The following is a 15,751-nucleotide window of genomic DNA, read 5'->3' as shown; positions in this document are numbered from 1 at the left end:
TTGGTTCCAATTTCTCTGCGTATAATCAGATTTTCTGTGTCAGATACTTGATGTGAGTGCAAGATAATTTAAAACATCAACAATTAAATTTATTCATATTTTGGAAAAACGAAAAAGAACTTGATTTTAATTAAAAATATAACAAAATATGGGTGACATGTTTATTTCTTATGATCAAATGAAACACGGAAGACTGTGTCAATCGTTACATGTATACAATGTATGTGGTGATTTAACAAGTTATGGCACATATATTTTTTTAAATAACGGAAACAATTTACGGAAGAAACTAAACCGAGCGCAGATTTAATCAGGAAAACAAGTCCACGTCCTCTTGCGTCTCTCCGGCACTTTGAATATACTTCATAATATCATCTGTATCTAGGTCACTTATACCGGAAGTATCCTCGCTTTGGGATGGAATCACGGGTGACTGTTTTGATACTGGCTTTGGTTTAAGTTCTGGTTTTAATCCAACCTTAGGTTTAGGACGTAGTATAGGTTTTTGGCTCTCCGACAATGTATTTGCCGGTCCTGGTTTAGGTTTAAGTAACGGTTTGGGTTGGGTTTGATTGATTTTTGCTTTTTCGTCACTTTCAATCTTTGGTTTGGGTTGACTAACAAAAAGTTCATCCAAGTCATCTTCAACACTGTAAAATATACATTGTACATGTAACTTCATTTATTATATAGCTAAAAAAAAACTCTATTAAAAAGCTACTAAAAATTTAGAAAATTTTCTTGGTGTTATATTGAACGCTTGAGTTTGTATTACGTATATGAGTATGTCCGAAACATTCCGAACACAAGCGTTCAAAATCGAACGCCCCATTGTAAACAAAAAATGTCGTCTGGTCATTCTCTCAAAAGTAAATTAAAGAAAAGAAGTGGTAACGAGGTAAGATGTCTTTATTTTCACACAAAAATTAAATTAGGCCCTATTTATTAAAAATTTAGTACATATTATTGCAATCTGATTAAAATTAGATCTTTGTTACGCTCCCAAATTCTGTACAAACAGCGACCATCAGAGTTTCGAAGCGTAACAAAGATCTGATTTTACAGCGACCATCAGAATTTCGGAGCGTAACAAAGATCTGATTTTAATCAGATTGATATTATTGCCACTAAATCCTAAATAAGCAAGTCATAACGCTCGGTAGGGTCGTTGGAATGATATAAAATGCCGTTACTTCAAAAAGTCTGATTTTTTTTAGTTAGAATAATTAATGATTAAATTATTATAAATTATGAGGAAATGTTTTAGCTATATAATAAAGGAGTTGTTGAATTTTTATTTGTGAATATTATTGGCACAAGTTGCCTGTACAAATACATTCCCAAGCTCGTGACGAGTCGTGCATTTGTACAGCTTTTAAAACCTTTATTCAGCTCTGAAATAAACATGTATGTGGTGGTAGTATCAACTTAAAACAATATAAAATACATACGTCAGAAGGTCTGAATTATCCTCTTCTTGCTGAAGAGCTGCCGAGCTTGGTTCTGTTGGTTCTTTGTTGTCGGACACCAAGAACATTTTTTCGTCATCCTCTAAATTCCCGCCAAGAACAGGATAGTCAAAGAGCTTTGTATCTGAATCTGGTCAAATTGTTAAAAAAATATCTTACATGTAATCTTTGCATGGTTAATATTGACACTGTTTATAGGCGTGAAAGATGTAATCCAACTAATCATTTTATCTTTTAACCGATCAATATCGGTTGATATTGGCAATAAATTTACAGCAACTTAATTTAATACTTTTTTAGTTTATCTTTTTTTAAAAATGTGCCTTAACTTAGTCTTCACAATTCTTGAATAAGTAAAATTTAGAGTCAGTTAAATGCTACTTTTTGTCGAATGACATTTGAGTTTGACAAAAAATACATGAAATAAATGTTAATACGACGTTAAATCTAAAAAAAATGTATCCAAACAACAATGTACCAATTCAGGTGTTGTAAAATGTATGAAATTTTACAGGTAATAAATGTTAATTAGTATGACATTTAATCTTTAAAAATGTATCAAAAAAAATATGTACCAATCCAGGTATTGTAAAATATATGAATTTTTTAACTTTAATTACTTTGATTTTTTTCCTTTAAAGTCAGAGTTTATCTTTAGGCTATTAGGAGTAACTGTTGTGATATTTAAATTTCATTACAAAAGCAAGATTTTGTGTAATATTGCATCTACTAGATAATCACACACACAAAATATATAAATATCTAAACCTGACCTTAAAATTGAGTCTTCTTTCATTATAGAAAGCTGATTTATTTCATTAAAAACAGTCCAGAAGCTTTTTGAGATATTAATTGGAAACAAAAGACTAGTGTTATAAACAGACAATAGCAATATAACAGATGGACAGACAAAATGCCTTTTCAGTCCCAAATTGATGGTAATTTGTTAAAATTTGACTTCTTAACCAAATAACAGCCACAAGTTTCATATAACCAAACCCTTCTTCCTCCCTTAATTGTAGACCTAATGTTTTTGACAAAAAACTTTTTAAAAACTCTATGATAAAAAATATTCTGTCCTTAGAAACCTAGCCACATTATCTTCAGGTTAGTAACTCTCATTTTTAAAAGAGCATGTTTGTGAAACACTGATACCGCGATATGGTAGCAAATGGCGAAGGTTGAACTTTTTCAGATGCAAGTCAAACTCCAAAGGTCAAGGTCAAAAAGTCAAAATTGTTGGCATCCAAAGGAAGGTCTTATCATATAGAATACACCTGTGAAAAATGAAAGCCCTTGTGATAACTGTTCAAAAGTAATGGTCAAGGTTAGAGTTTTTTTTAAGAGTGGGTCAAACTGTAAGGTCAAGGTGTCAAAAAATATTTACACTCATTGAAAGGTATTGTAACAATCAATACACTTGTGAAGTATGAAAGTCCTAGAAGCAACTGTTCAAAAGTGTTGACCAAGGTAAAACTGTAGTAATTTTTGGTAAAAGTGGGTCAAACTCCAAGGTAAAAGGTCAAATTTGGTGGTGAAAAAAGAAAGGTCTTGTCACAAGGAATACATATACAAGGAAAATATGAATGCCATTGTCACACCCACTAAAATGTATGGACAAGGTAGATTAAAGTTTTTGTGAACAAACAGACAAACAAATAATCAGACAGATAGATGGACAGGACAAAAACTATATACATGTACCTCTAAGTCTTTGATTATGGGTCATAAAAAGAAAACAGAAGCCAACAAAATTGAAGAAAAAAAACTTGTAAGAGTCATCTTGATCTTGTTATCTTTAACTTTATTAGTGCAGTGAGCTATCTTGACAATGCCTTGATGAATTGATGAAATTTTCACTTCCACAGTAACCTCTCACCCATATATCCTTTACAAATTTTTTCTCACCACTAGGTAATTGGCTTTGACAACAAATGTTCACTCAAAAAAGGAAAACAAGAGGCCCAAGGGCCTTGAATCACTCTTCTGATAAATTGTACATTCAATCTATCACTTCTATTAGAAGCCACCAACTCTATTAGTATCATAAGACCCAAAATACATCAACTTACAAAGTTTGATAATATTTAGCCAGTTAAGACTGCAGATATTATAATATAATTATAAGATACCCTAAGTAGGTCACAGTGACCTACCTTTTGATTGAAAAATATTCCAAAGTAGGTCACCATGAACTACTTTTTGGTCAACATTCTCTGAAAACCCAAGATGCATCATCTGACAAAGTTTGAAGATTCTAAGCCAATTAGTACCAAAGATAATTAAATATAGCCATCAAATGTCAAAAGTAGGTCACGGTGACCTACTTTTTGGTCGACGTTATCCAAAAACCCAAGATGCCTAAGCTGACAAAATTTGATGATTCTAAGCTAATACGCACCTGAGATCTTCAAAAGTAGGTCACTGTGACCTACCTTTTGATCGACATTCTCCGAAAACCAAAGATGCATCAACTGACAAAGTTTGATGATTTTAGGTCAATAAATACCAGAGATACTTAATTATAGGCACAAAATGTCAAAAGTAGGTCACTATGACCTACTTTTAGGTCAGCCTCTCCGAAAACCCAAGATGCATCAACTCACAAAGTTTGATGATTCTAAGCCAATAAGTACAGGAGATACTTGAATCAAGCCATAAAATGTCAAAAGTAGGTCACTGTGACCTACTTTTTGGTCGTCACTCTCCGAAAACTAAATATGCATCGACTCACAAAGTTTGATGATTCAAAGAAAATAAATACCTAAGATACTTAAATATAGCCATAAAATGTTGAAAGTAGGTCGTCATGACCTACATTTTAGTCGATATTTTTCAAAGACCCAAGATGCATCTACTGACCAAGTTTGATGATCATAGGTCTGAAGGTAATCAAAATATGTGTTTTAAACAATTTGAAAACAAATGTCGGCAAAATTCAAAAAGTAGGTCACAGTGACCTACTTTTTCATAAATATGTTTTAAGGTCCCAAGATGCATCCAAGTACAAGATTTGATGATTCTAAACCTCCAAGTGTCTGAAATAATGGGATTTAATGTTTTTAAAAAGATAAGTCATAAAGTTCAAAAAGTAGGTCACGGTGACCTACTTTTAAGTTGAAATTGTTTGAGGACCCAAGATGCATCAACTGACAAAGTTTGATGATCATAGGCCTTAAAGTGTCCAAAATATGCCTTCAAATTAATTTGAAAACAAATCCCCGCAAAATTTAAAAAGTAGGTCACCGTGACCTACTTTTGAGTCAACATGATGTGAAGTCGTAAGATGCATCAACTTATAAGATTTAATGATCCTAGTCCTTATAATAAGCAAAATATACACGTTTTTATTAATTGTAAATTTAGGTCAACTTTGAAGTGACCTTGAGACCACGCCCTTTGCCCCAGGGTAATTCCCCGTGCAAATTTTAATCTTCGACATATCCTGATCCTTGTATGTAAGTTTGGTGAAAATCTGCCTAGTGGTTATGGAGAAGAAGATTTTTTAGCATCCAGTACTTTTGGTTTTGTTTTCCTGATTATCTCCCCTTGTTTAAGGGTCTCAACCCTTATTTTAGTACAAATGGTAGCCCTTGGGCCAAGGATATCCTGTGACAAATTTGGTTTTGATTGGCCAAGGGGTTCTTGAGTTATGGCCCATATTCTAAAAAGTTTACACACACCGCACACCGCACAAATGGCCATAGCATTAGTGCATGTAAAAATGACTTACATGTTATAAATATTGCAGATTGAAATAATGGATTATATTTATGGTTAAATATTCACTATGTTCAGACATAATTATAAAATGCAAGTAATTTACATTATGTCATGTGACATCACAATCTAAACCTTCCTAATATTTCATGTGATTTTAAAAAGCAGATCAAAATTATAAGTGAATAGGTTTTTTAGTAATAAATACACAACTGTCCACCTAAAAACAATTGGATTTAAAACTGCAACATGAAAATCCCCTTAATACAAATACTCTTTATACTCACAAAGTGAAAAAATCTTCTGTATCCCAAAAAGACATTTTGATATTTCCCCTTTCCTCCTCCTGTTGTTATCTCAGGGATAACAGCTTGTCTTCCTCATCATTAAATAAGACATGTGAACACTTACTACCCTGTCCTCCTCTTTTTGTTATCTCAGGGATGACTTCTGTGTCTTCTTCATCATTAAATAAGACATGTGAACACTTACCCTGTCCTCCTCGTGTTGTTATCTCAGGGATGACTTCTGTGTCTTCTTCATCATTAAATAAGACATGTGAACACTTACTACCCTGTCCTCCTCTTGTTGTTATCTCAGGGATGACCTCTGTGTCTTCCTCATCATTAAATAATTCACGTGAACACTTAACCTGTCCTCCTCTTGTTGCTATCTCAGGGATGACCTCTGTGTCTTCCTCATCATTAAATAAGACATGTGAACACTTACTACCCTGTCCTCTGTGTCTTCCTCATCATTAAATAAGTCATGTGAACACTTACCCTGCCCTCCTCTTGTTGTTATCTCAGGGATGACCTCTGTGTCTTCCTCATCATTAAATAAGTCTTCTTCCTCCTCTTCCTCCTCCTCCTCAAACAGACCACTGCTGTGATAGAATGTCAAACATCTCAACAAATCATTAAAATCAGTTGATGCTCTCATTGGCTTCATGGATGCATTGAAATGGACAGAAAAAGGTGAGAAAAAATGTTAAATCAAGAGAATATGGATTTATTGGATATATATGTTAAATAAATTATATTTAGAAAGGTTTGTAGAGGAAGATTTTTTTATATTACATATCTTAACATAGTACCAAGTAATTGAGGTAAGGTGATTAGAATATTCCAGCTACTGTAAACGTATTACATTTGGCTGTGTATTCTTTTTAGCGCTTTTGGCAGAGTGAATCTGCTGCTAATTCAAGTACAACGCTAAATGTCTTGCACACTTACACATAAATAGGAACACTGAGAAATGCGCTAAATCAAATCTACGCTAACGTGTTCAAAAATCAATTTCTGCCAAATATCGTACACGCTAAATATAATACAGTAACATTTACAGTATATACCAAGTTACTTTACTCTGTTGGCTGTAAGCAGGATTTTTTTTTTACACATTTTAGCTGCTACTGTGCTTATATTATAATACAAATGTTGCCCTTCCATGAGGTTGATCCATAGATATATTGACTTCATGTGAACATTGTCTGAGCAATGGTTTAATCTTTAAAAGAGTAAATATTCTGAAATCCCATTTTTCTATTACGTTGTTTGTCATTATAATTACTTACCCTTTACTAGCCTCTGACGTTATCTCTTTGTTATCTTCTGACTGTTTATCTGACTGTTTATCTTTGTCCTCAGTCTCTTCTTCATTTTTCAGTCCTTCCTGTGTATACTTTCCAGCTTTTATTGCATTAACACCTAAAGCAACAATTATCTGTTAATTTCCGGTCAACTAATAATAATTTCTAAGTAACACAATGTCTTTCATCTCTTTTCATTAAAATTTATTCAATTTTTTTATTTCATTGATTATTCATCATCAGAATTCTCACTGTGACATTATATTCAACGTTGAGAAAAACTGTGGGTTCCGTTGACATTGTTTATTTAGGGAATAGCCAATTTTAAAAGTGAGCATAAACATGAACACAAGGTTATCCCTACATGTAAAACCCGGCGGCTGGAGAATACCTCCATTCTCCACTTTTATTGGCATAATCCCCAGGTTATTCTGGGTCTCCACCTTAACCCCCTCCCATTTGGGAACCCCCGACAACCCTCCACTTTTGTAATGTACCCTACTAAATCAAATCTTGATGAAAATTCTTCTTCAAAGCAGTCTCCCCAAAAAAGAAAAATTATCGTTAATAGACATTGGGATACACATGCAAATTAAAAATACCACAGGACGTAATGAATTTTCACCTGTCCAAAAACTTTATTAGTTTAAAATATATTTTATTCATTAAGAAAAGGATTGAACAGCAGGCATAAATGCCTATGATTGTTCTCTCCATAAACTTTTATCACATAATGATCATAACCATGTTTCTTTATATCATGATAATCAATTAACAAATAACACATTAAACAATCAACAAAGTTGTTTCTTTTTTCTTCCCTGAAACTGAAATATTAGAACAAATGTGGCAGAAGTATGTTTGAAAAAATTATGAAAAAAAAAACAAACCTTGGACAAAGGGACAGATTTTACCAGTTAGTGCATCAGATTAATTAGATTTTCACCTGTTTTGTCCAACAGAATGGTGCTTTTTGGATAGACTGTTCAAAGTGACTTATTTCCTAGTTGTTAGTAAAATATATACCTAGGAATTCCAGTAATAGAGAAGAAGTGCAGACTTTAGGGGTAACAGCAAGGAAACTAAGAAATCTCTCTAAGCCTGCTCTCCTATCTGTTGCCACCTTATCATTCACCAGGAGGGCTTTCTTTGGTAAAGGGGGAAGCACTGTAGCTGGGTACTTCTCATATAACTTGGACCATAAGTCCTCAAACTCTGCAAACTTCTTCTTTACCTTTAAAATTAAGTTATTATTAACTTCAGTTACAAGAGAAAGTCACATGTTCTACACGTCTATGAATTTAATGTTAATTTGATGCCTAGGTAGCAAGTTCTAATTATACATGACATGTACTTAATTCAGAGCAAATATATTTTTCAAACTAAAATGGGTGAACCTGCCTTTTCTGCATGTTTAAAATAAGATCTGCTTTAAACAATAATAGTTACATGTATAATGATCACCCCGGAGTTCCTCTGATAAGATATAATCATTTTACCATGAATTGAACAACGTCGTTCTCTTTGTGTTTTGGACTTTTGAAGAACGGTAGATTAGACACCACTACGACCTGATATTCATATGTTGACTGTAGAAGCCCCTTTTCTTGGGTGATGCGGGGAATCGTTATGTCAATGCCAGTCTCTTTGTTCTTTAACTCCCTACATATAAAAGTATACAGGTATTATAAACCAAAAGTAGAGCTACTCAAACTTGATCCTGGAGAGTTTTGATATATGTATTTAATAATTTATTAATTGATTCTGTGAAAGAAGAAGATGTTAAAATACAGTGCATCAATTAACATAGTTATAACTATTAAATACCTGACTGTTACTGTTGCCGAAGGCATTTTATTTTAAGACAGAAACGCCCACCTTCTTCGCATCACGTTTTGTTTATAGTTGCTTAAATTTTGTTATCCCGAGCCCGATTTTATTTATAATAAGCTCTAGGTCAGGTGTCACATACTTGTACAGTAAAATGTGTTAATAATAACATAGAATTTATAACTATATTCCTGAGAAGTACAAATACTTTTCAATTATATGTACATGTGTAAATAGTTATTAACAATATCAATTTTAGAAAATCAATATTACAAATATTTTTGCTTACATTTTTATTGGAGAGGGCCATATATATATACATGTACACGTTGCGTATAAAAAGCAACTTTTTTTTCTTACAACCCGATTTTTATAAGCCAGACTCGTATTACATGTATCAGGAGTGACAGGCATTAAGAAGGGTGCAAGGGGGAGGTCCCCTTTTTTCATTGCTTTTTACATTTGGTTAATGGATTAAATCTCATACGTCTGTCCGTCTCATGGAACAGTTTGTCATCTTGTCCGTCTGGCACAAAAACTTAAACATCGTGATAAACTGCTAATTTTGAATGAAAAGAGATAGGGCTTTCATATTCCCCATGTACAATACCTGTGGCAAGGTATTTTCAAATATACAATAATTTTTTACCTCGTAACCTTGACCTTAAATTTTGATACACTTATCATAACAAAAATTGCAGTAAATATAAAAATGAAACAGATTTTATGAGTTTGCACTATTCGGATTAAAGAGATAGCAGATGCGAGATCTGAAGTTAAAAATAAATCAGTAGAATCAATAAAATTTACTTGTGTATCTAAAGATGTACATGTATTTGGCTGGAAGTAATTAAAGATGCTTACCAATATAAATAAAACTTTTATCCCGGACGGTCCCACGAAAGATATCATGGGAATGCAACTGTTTCGTTCTTGTTTATGAAGATGTATTTGGTTAAAAGTAATTAAAAATGCTGACCACTATAAGTTTAACTTTTCACTCGGAAAATTCCAAGGAGTAAATCATTGGGAAGATAGTTATTCATGTGTTGGTGAAAAGATGGATTTGGTTAGGATTAATTAAAGACGCTGACTACTGGGAATTGAGCTTTGAACCTGGAAGTTAATCTGGGTATAAAATGACCGGACGACGGACATACGCCAGACAAGAGCTGGATTGTGTCTGTCTCCGTTTCATTTTATACAGGTAAGATTATTTTGTAGACTTGCACGTTTTTTGTAAAATTATTAAGTTTTCAGATGGTTTCGTTTATCTACTTTAGTTTATTTACATATTTAGATAGTTTTTATTGTAACACAGTAATCTTTATTATAAGGTTTAGTATTGTGTGTAAAATTATTGTCCCCCGCTTGAAAAGTGGGGGATATTAATTTGGGTTTGTCCGTCCGTCCGTCCGTCCGTCCGACTTTCTGTCTGTCTGTAACGCTTTCGTTTCCACACGATATCTCGAGAACCCTTTGAGCTTTTGCAATGAAATTTAGCATAGCAACTCCCTATGGACTAAAGAAGACCCCTATTGATTTTGAGGTCAAAAGGTCAAAGGTCAAGGTCATAAATAAGAAAATTCTGTCTGTTAAAACACTTTCGTTTCCACACGATATCTCTAAAACCATTTGAGCTATTGCAATGAAATTTTATATAACAACTCCCTGTGGCCTAATGAAGACCCCTATTGATTTTGAGGTCAAAAGGTCAAAGTTCAAGGTCGTAAATTTATACATTCTGTCTGTGTGTAATACTATCATTTCCGGGCGATATTTCAAGAAGATTTTGAGCTTATGCAATGTAATTTTATACCAAAACTCCCTAGGACGTCTCTCGCCCCTCTCAAAGTGCCCCGCCCCGTTTGTTTCATTAGTATTTATAGTATTACATGTCGCTATTTTTAGCACAGGGGCATGAGGAGAGTTATTGCGTATAAAACAGATTCTCGGCGGACTTTCTGTTCTTATTACATCTATTAGAACTGTTTAATAAAGGCTAAATAAATCAAACACCATGGATTGTGTAAAATTTTGAGACTACCGAACATGAAAACATGAATATATACATGTATGTGACTTCATTCTGCATATACTTCATACCGTATAGAGCGATTCCGTGGTCTAGTGGTTATGTCTTTCGCTTCAAATGTGAAAGGTCGTGGGATCGAATCTCGATCAATCCTTTTTTTTTTTTTTAAATACTTTTGTTTTTTTACTAAATGATATTATTCAGCATGTGAAATGAAAAAAATTATGAGGTTATAAAATCATCATTACAGTGTGATAAACATTCCATATAAAAAAATCTTCTATACACATAATAAAGAATAAGCAATCAAATCTTTATATGCATATTGACATACATGTATTTTATTTGCTTCATGTATACATTTAATCATTCTACAAATTCAGTCAGGGGGAGCCGACTTTTTCCCTAAGCGGGGGACACGAATTCTCTGAATTAGCTTGTTTATTTCATGTAATCAGATTTTTTTTATTTAATAAAAGACAAGAGCTGGATTGTGTCTGTCTCCGTTTCATTTTATACAGGTTGAGAATTAGAGCCCGTGAGCCGCTCTGGGCAGAAAAGGTCCTCTGGTCAAAAGGAACGGGATATTGAAGATAAAATAAAATACAAAAAAAAAAAAACTGAATTGAGTCTGTCCGACCCAGCTCAAGGATTATTTGAGTTATTTAACTTGGCGTCTCCTCTCACTGCAATAGCCAAGATCCCGGGTGTAAATGAACAAACTTATAATCGGCCCAACGTCCTTCGGGACTCTGCCTCCTCAAACTTTGATGGTTGAGGTTTAGGAAAAAAGCTTCATATAGGCCGGAGTCCAGGATGAGGTTGACCTGGTTATAATAAGTGGTAGAGAATCCGATTTTCTTCTACAAATTTATGGAAAATTTGCCAGCACCAAAGACTGAAACACCATTGCAGCGTTTGAGGCGGGCAGTTTCGCGAGTGCCGTTGTTTCCCTGGAAGAAATTTGTGCAGCTGGATTTAGACGACAGGCAAATACTGTTTAATCCGGATACGTATCATCCTAGTCTAATTTCTCCTGGATCGATCTCTAAAACACATCCCGACGTGTCTGCACTCAAAGGGGAAGATCGGGATCTCCGGGATTTGGAGACTGATTTATATTTAGAAGACGATTTTTATATTCCCGACATTGGTGACATATCACCGCCGCAATTACATAGCGACAATTAATTCCTTTAATAACTTCCCTCAAGACTGGAACCAAAGGATTAACAACGCCTCTGGGATAATTCCACACGATAACCTTAATTTCTCTACGTCGCCCCCAGTAAAGGATTAGCCAGCGATCCAACTGGTGTTTGGGACCAGAGACGAAACGAGGACCAAAGACGAAACAAAGACCAGAGACAAGACGTGGACCAGAGCCGTCAGACGAATTACAAGGCCAAGAGACCAGACACTCCCTGGGCAGTACCAATAAAAGTAAATAAACTAGGACTCACAAATTTTGATAACTTGGTGAGAATCGCAAGTCCAGTTCAGCAGCCTATCGCAAGTCCAGTGCAGCCGCCCAAAAGGCCAAAAAAAACTCTCGGGCTAACCGAACTTTCCCGACTACTATCAGAAATTTGAACATTATTTCAAATTCGCTTTAACTTTTAATAAAAAAAGAAGAAGAAATGATAGGTTTCTCCCCCAAACCTCCTCTCCCCACTACTCTACTTTTGTGCCACTTTTCTCACCTCCCCCTATCTCGATCCTCAATCACGCTGTCTCCTCTTCCTAACTCTCCCCACACCCCCTTTCTCCGAACTTCTATCTCTCACACCTGCATTATCTTTCTCTCCCTCCCTCTTTCCAGTTGACCCCGATATATTACCCTCTATATGAACCACAGGCACCTGACGTTACTTATTTTTCTTTTTTTTAATAAAAAAAATATACCCATACCTTATAATAAACAAAAATAATATACTCATACCTATATAGTTTATTATTAGGTATGGGTATATTTGTTTTATTAAAAGAAAAATAAGTAAGTCAGGTGACTGTGATTTGAACATAAAATATACTCACTCCCCCTCTCTCTATCAAGATCCACCACAGGCACCTGACGTTACTTATTTTTCTTTTAAGAAAAAAAATATACCCATACCTAATAATAAACATTTAAGGCATGGGTATATATTTTTTTAAAAAGAAAAATAAGTAACATCAGGTGCCTGTGAGATCCACTACTTCTCTTTCAAGATCCACTGCTTCCCTCTGATCACCAATGCACAATCTCTAATTTTCTTCACCCGCTCGATCTCTCTTTCCTATAACTAATCCATCTCTCTACTATCTCCCCTCTCCTTCCCTCTCTCTTTATTTGTTTCTTTTCTATCTGACTCAGTTACTTTCTGGCCTTGTGAAATAAATTATATATGCACAATGCTTAGAAGTTTCTAAAGTTATTTTTTTTTTTTTAAAAATGATTGAAAAATACTAGTACTTATTCCATAATAAAAAGAAAACTGTTAACGTTTTTATGAAAAACATTAAAAAATGTTTATGCTTGATCTTTTTATTGAAAATAGATTTCGGCAGAATTGTTTATTTTTGAAAAAAACTGATTGTAATTTAAAATTTTAAGGGCGATAACTTCAAACAAATGAAAATAAACATGATAATGCTTCTCAGTTCACAATTTGATCACGTGCACTGAGTTATCATACTTCCCTTTCTAAGGAAGAAATTCTTCAAAATCATATGTCAGTTTTAAATATTTTTAATATTCCACAGAGCCAAAATGAATTTGAACTACCTTATATATATTGGATTCCGAAACTTTAAAAAAAAAATCCTTACAAAGATACATTGCGGGTTCCAGTAAATGTTCAACCAAGCCTCTTTCGTTACTCCTCACTAAGATATTAACAGTAGTGAAAGAAAAACTTGAAGGGTCCTGTGCAACAATATATTCAAGAAGTGGTGTAAATCAGATGTAGATACTCAAAAATTCCAAAGAACTTTTGGACAATTCGAAATCGCAAGATTTTACCAAAATCGACAGCGTAAATACTTACGACTTTTTAACTTTATACACAACCATTCCCCACGATAAATTAAAGTCCAGACTTTTTGATATCATTGACAGCTGTTTTTTCAATAAAAAATGGAACTCGTAAATTTACTTACCTGGTCATTGGTCATTTGCAAAATTATTTTGATAAAACACATTCTGATTGCACATACAAGTACTCTGAAATTGACATCAAAGAGATGCTTGAGTTGCTGATTGACAATATCTATGTCGTTTTGGAGACCAGGTCTTCTAACAATCTATTGGAATTCCCATGGCTACCAATTGCGCTCTGTTATTAGCAGACCTATTTCTATATTCATATGAAGCAGAATTTGTGCAAAATCTTATGCGTGAAAAGAAGAAAACACTTGCTGTGGCCTTCAACTCGACATTTAGATATATCGACGACGTATTCTCAATTAACAATGGTAATTTCCATTCCTATCTCGATGCGATATATCCTGGTGAGCTTGAGATAAAAGATAATACAGAGTCTGACACATCTGTTTCATACTTGGATATTTTACTTGAAAAAGACGTTAATGGTAATCTAACAACCAAGCTCTATGATAAACCTGATGACTTTAACTTTTCTATCGTCAACTTCCCTTACTTATGCAGCAATATACCTTCATCACCTGCATACGAAGTATATATATCTCAGTTGATTTGATACGCAAGAGCATGCTCTACGTATGCACAATTGCTAAAACGAGGTAAATTATTGACAAACAAGTTGATGAATCAAGAATATCAGCAGTCTCGTTTAAAGTCATCATTTCGTAAGTTCTATGGTCGATACAATGACATTGTCAGCAAATACAATTTATCATTGAGTCAAATGCTGACGACGTTTTTCATACTAATTGTGAGTCCATTATTTATACACTGAATTGACAACGGATTTTTCAGTTATTTCCCGATCATAACAAGGAGCACACGGCGGGTGTGACCGGTCTGCAGGGGATGCTCACTCCTCCATGGCACCTGATCCCACCTCTGATGTTTCGGAGGTCCGTGTTTGCTCTGCTCCTATTTGTATTGTTTAAAGGACACTTATATTGAATACTGTTCGTTATCTCCATATTCTTCTGTTTGCGCAAAACATTTTATAGAGCTTGGATATTTGCTTGGAGAACAATATTTACTAACTAGTAACTTACAAACATGCACGAAACATGTCATGTCAGCTGACCCTTTTGTTGTCTCTTGACCAAATAACTCACTTATTTGGAATTTTCTGCAATCCGACTCAAGCGAGTTTATTGGACTGTGTAGAGAGGAATATAAAGTGTTGGGATAAAATATAAAGGGTTGGAAGGTGGATAAAATAATTATACAGATTGATTTTAAAAAAAGTGAACTAGGGAGTGAAAGGTAGTTGTTTGACCAATGGTCGAAAGTAAAGAAATTCTACCCGACAGTGCGCAGAGAATCTTGCGCCGTAAATTAATTGCACCTTTAATATCTGTTAAAGTATGGTAAAAGACTAGCATGAAATATGTGGAGATAATGAACAGTATTCAAGCTCAAAAGTCCATTAAATAATTATTAAAAAAATAAGAGCGAAGTAAACACGGACCTCCAAAATATCAGAGGTGAGACCAGGTGTCATGGAGGAGCGAGTATCCCCTGCCAACCGGTCATACCCGCCATGTGCTCATATAGTCATGATCGGGAAATAACGGAGAAATTCGTCGACAATTCAGTGTGCAAATAATGACCTAAAATTATTTTCTTTAGGTGTGGAGATTTTATGGCTTGCTTGAATATGTCATCATCTTTTTTAAAAACAAATTTCAAGCTACTTAATAGTTTTTCGTACCTATTTAACAATCCGGAAGATGATATAATTTTGAATCCTTGTCTTTGAAATAAATGAATATCAATTTCGGATCATAATCAACGACTAAACAAATACTCTACGTATTTTAAACTTTATATTGAAAATTATTTCGATTGTCAAATCAAATGAAATAGTCTTTTTGTGCCAGAAAGACTATCACTTATTTTACAGCTTTCAGAAAATTAAGAGTATTTCAAAATTGGTTTATTCCTTTTCTAGTAAAATTTCATCT

General features: G+C 34.1%; 1 protein-coding gene across 2 annotated transcripts; it reads right to left on the bottom strand.

The window, feature by feature from the left end:
- Window positions 1-157: 157 nt before the first annotated feature.
- On the bottom strand, window positions 158-8,687 carry LOC134257161 (HCLS1-binding protein 3-like). 2 transcript variants are annotated; one of them, XM_062739806.1, is made up of 7 exons: window positions 8,608-8,687; window positions 8,280-8,442; window positions 7,807-8,014; window positions 6,766-6,898; window positions 5,972-6,072; window positions 1,452-1,599; window positions 158-650 (listed from the first exon to the last, which is right to left on the bottom strand). In XM_062739806.1, exons 1-7 carry the CDS (start codon window positions 8,631-8,633, stop codon window positions 311-313), a joined length of 1,119 nt encoding a protein of 372 aa, XP_062595790.1. In that variant the 5' UTR covers window positions 8,634-8,687; the 3' UTR covers window positions 158-310. The 2 variants fall into 2 exon arrangements, with proteins under 2 accessions (XP_062595790.1, XP_062595789.1); XM_062739805.1 differs by having other exon boundaries at window positions 162-650; window positions 5,972-6,075.
- Window positions 8,688-15,751: the final 7,064 nt, after the last annotated feature.

The sequence above is a fragment of the Saccostrea cucullata genome, unplaced genomic scaffold (genome assembly GCF_032062105.1).
Source record: "Saccostrea cucullata isolate Sc308-1 unplaced genomic scaffold, CSIRO_AGI_Scuc_v1 ctg14, whole genome shotgun sequence".
NCBI classification, from domain to species: Eukaryota; Metazoa; Mollusca; class Bivalvia; order Ostreida; family Ostreidae; genus Saccostrea; species Saccostrea cuccullata.
The sequence above is the reverse complement of the archived record's forward strand: the minus strand, read 5'-3'. Positions and strand labels throughout refer to the sequence as shown.

What these genes read in the sequence shown, in the direction of transcription:
- LOC134257161 (XM_062739805.1), bottom strand. Translation starts at nt 8,633, where the DNA reads ATGCCTTCGGCAACAGTAACAGTCAG. An exon ending in TCTATTACTGGAATTCCTAG is followed by an intron (nt 6,899 to 7,806) that starts GTATATATTTTA and finishes TTGTTGCTTTAG; the next exon opens with GTGTTAATGCAATAAAAGCT. An exon ending in GATAATTCAGACCTTCTGAC is followed by an intron (nt 651 to 1,451) that starts GTATGTATTTTA and finishes TATATTTTACAG; the next exon opens with TGTTGAAGATGACTTGGATG.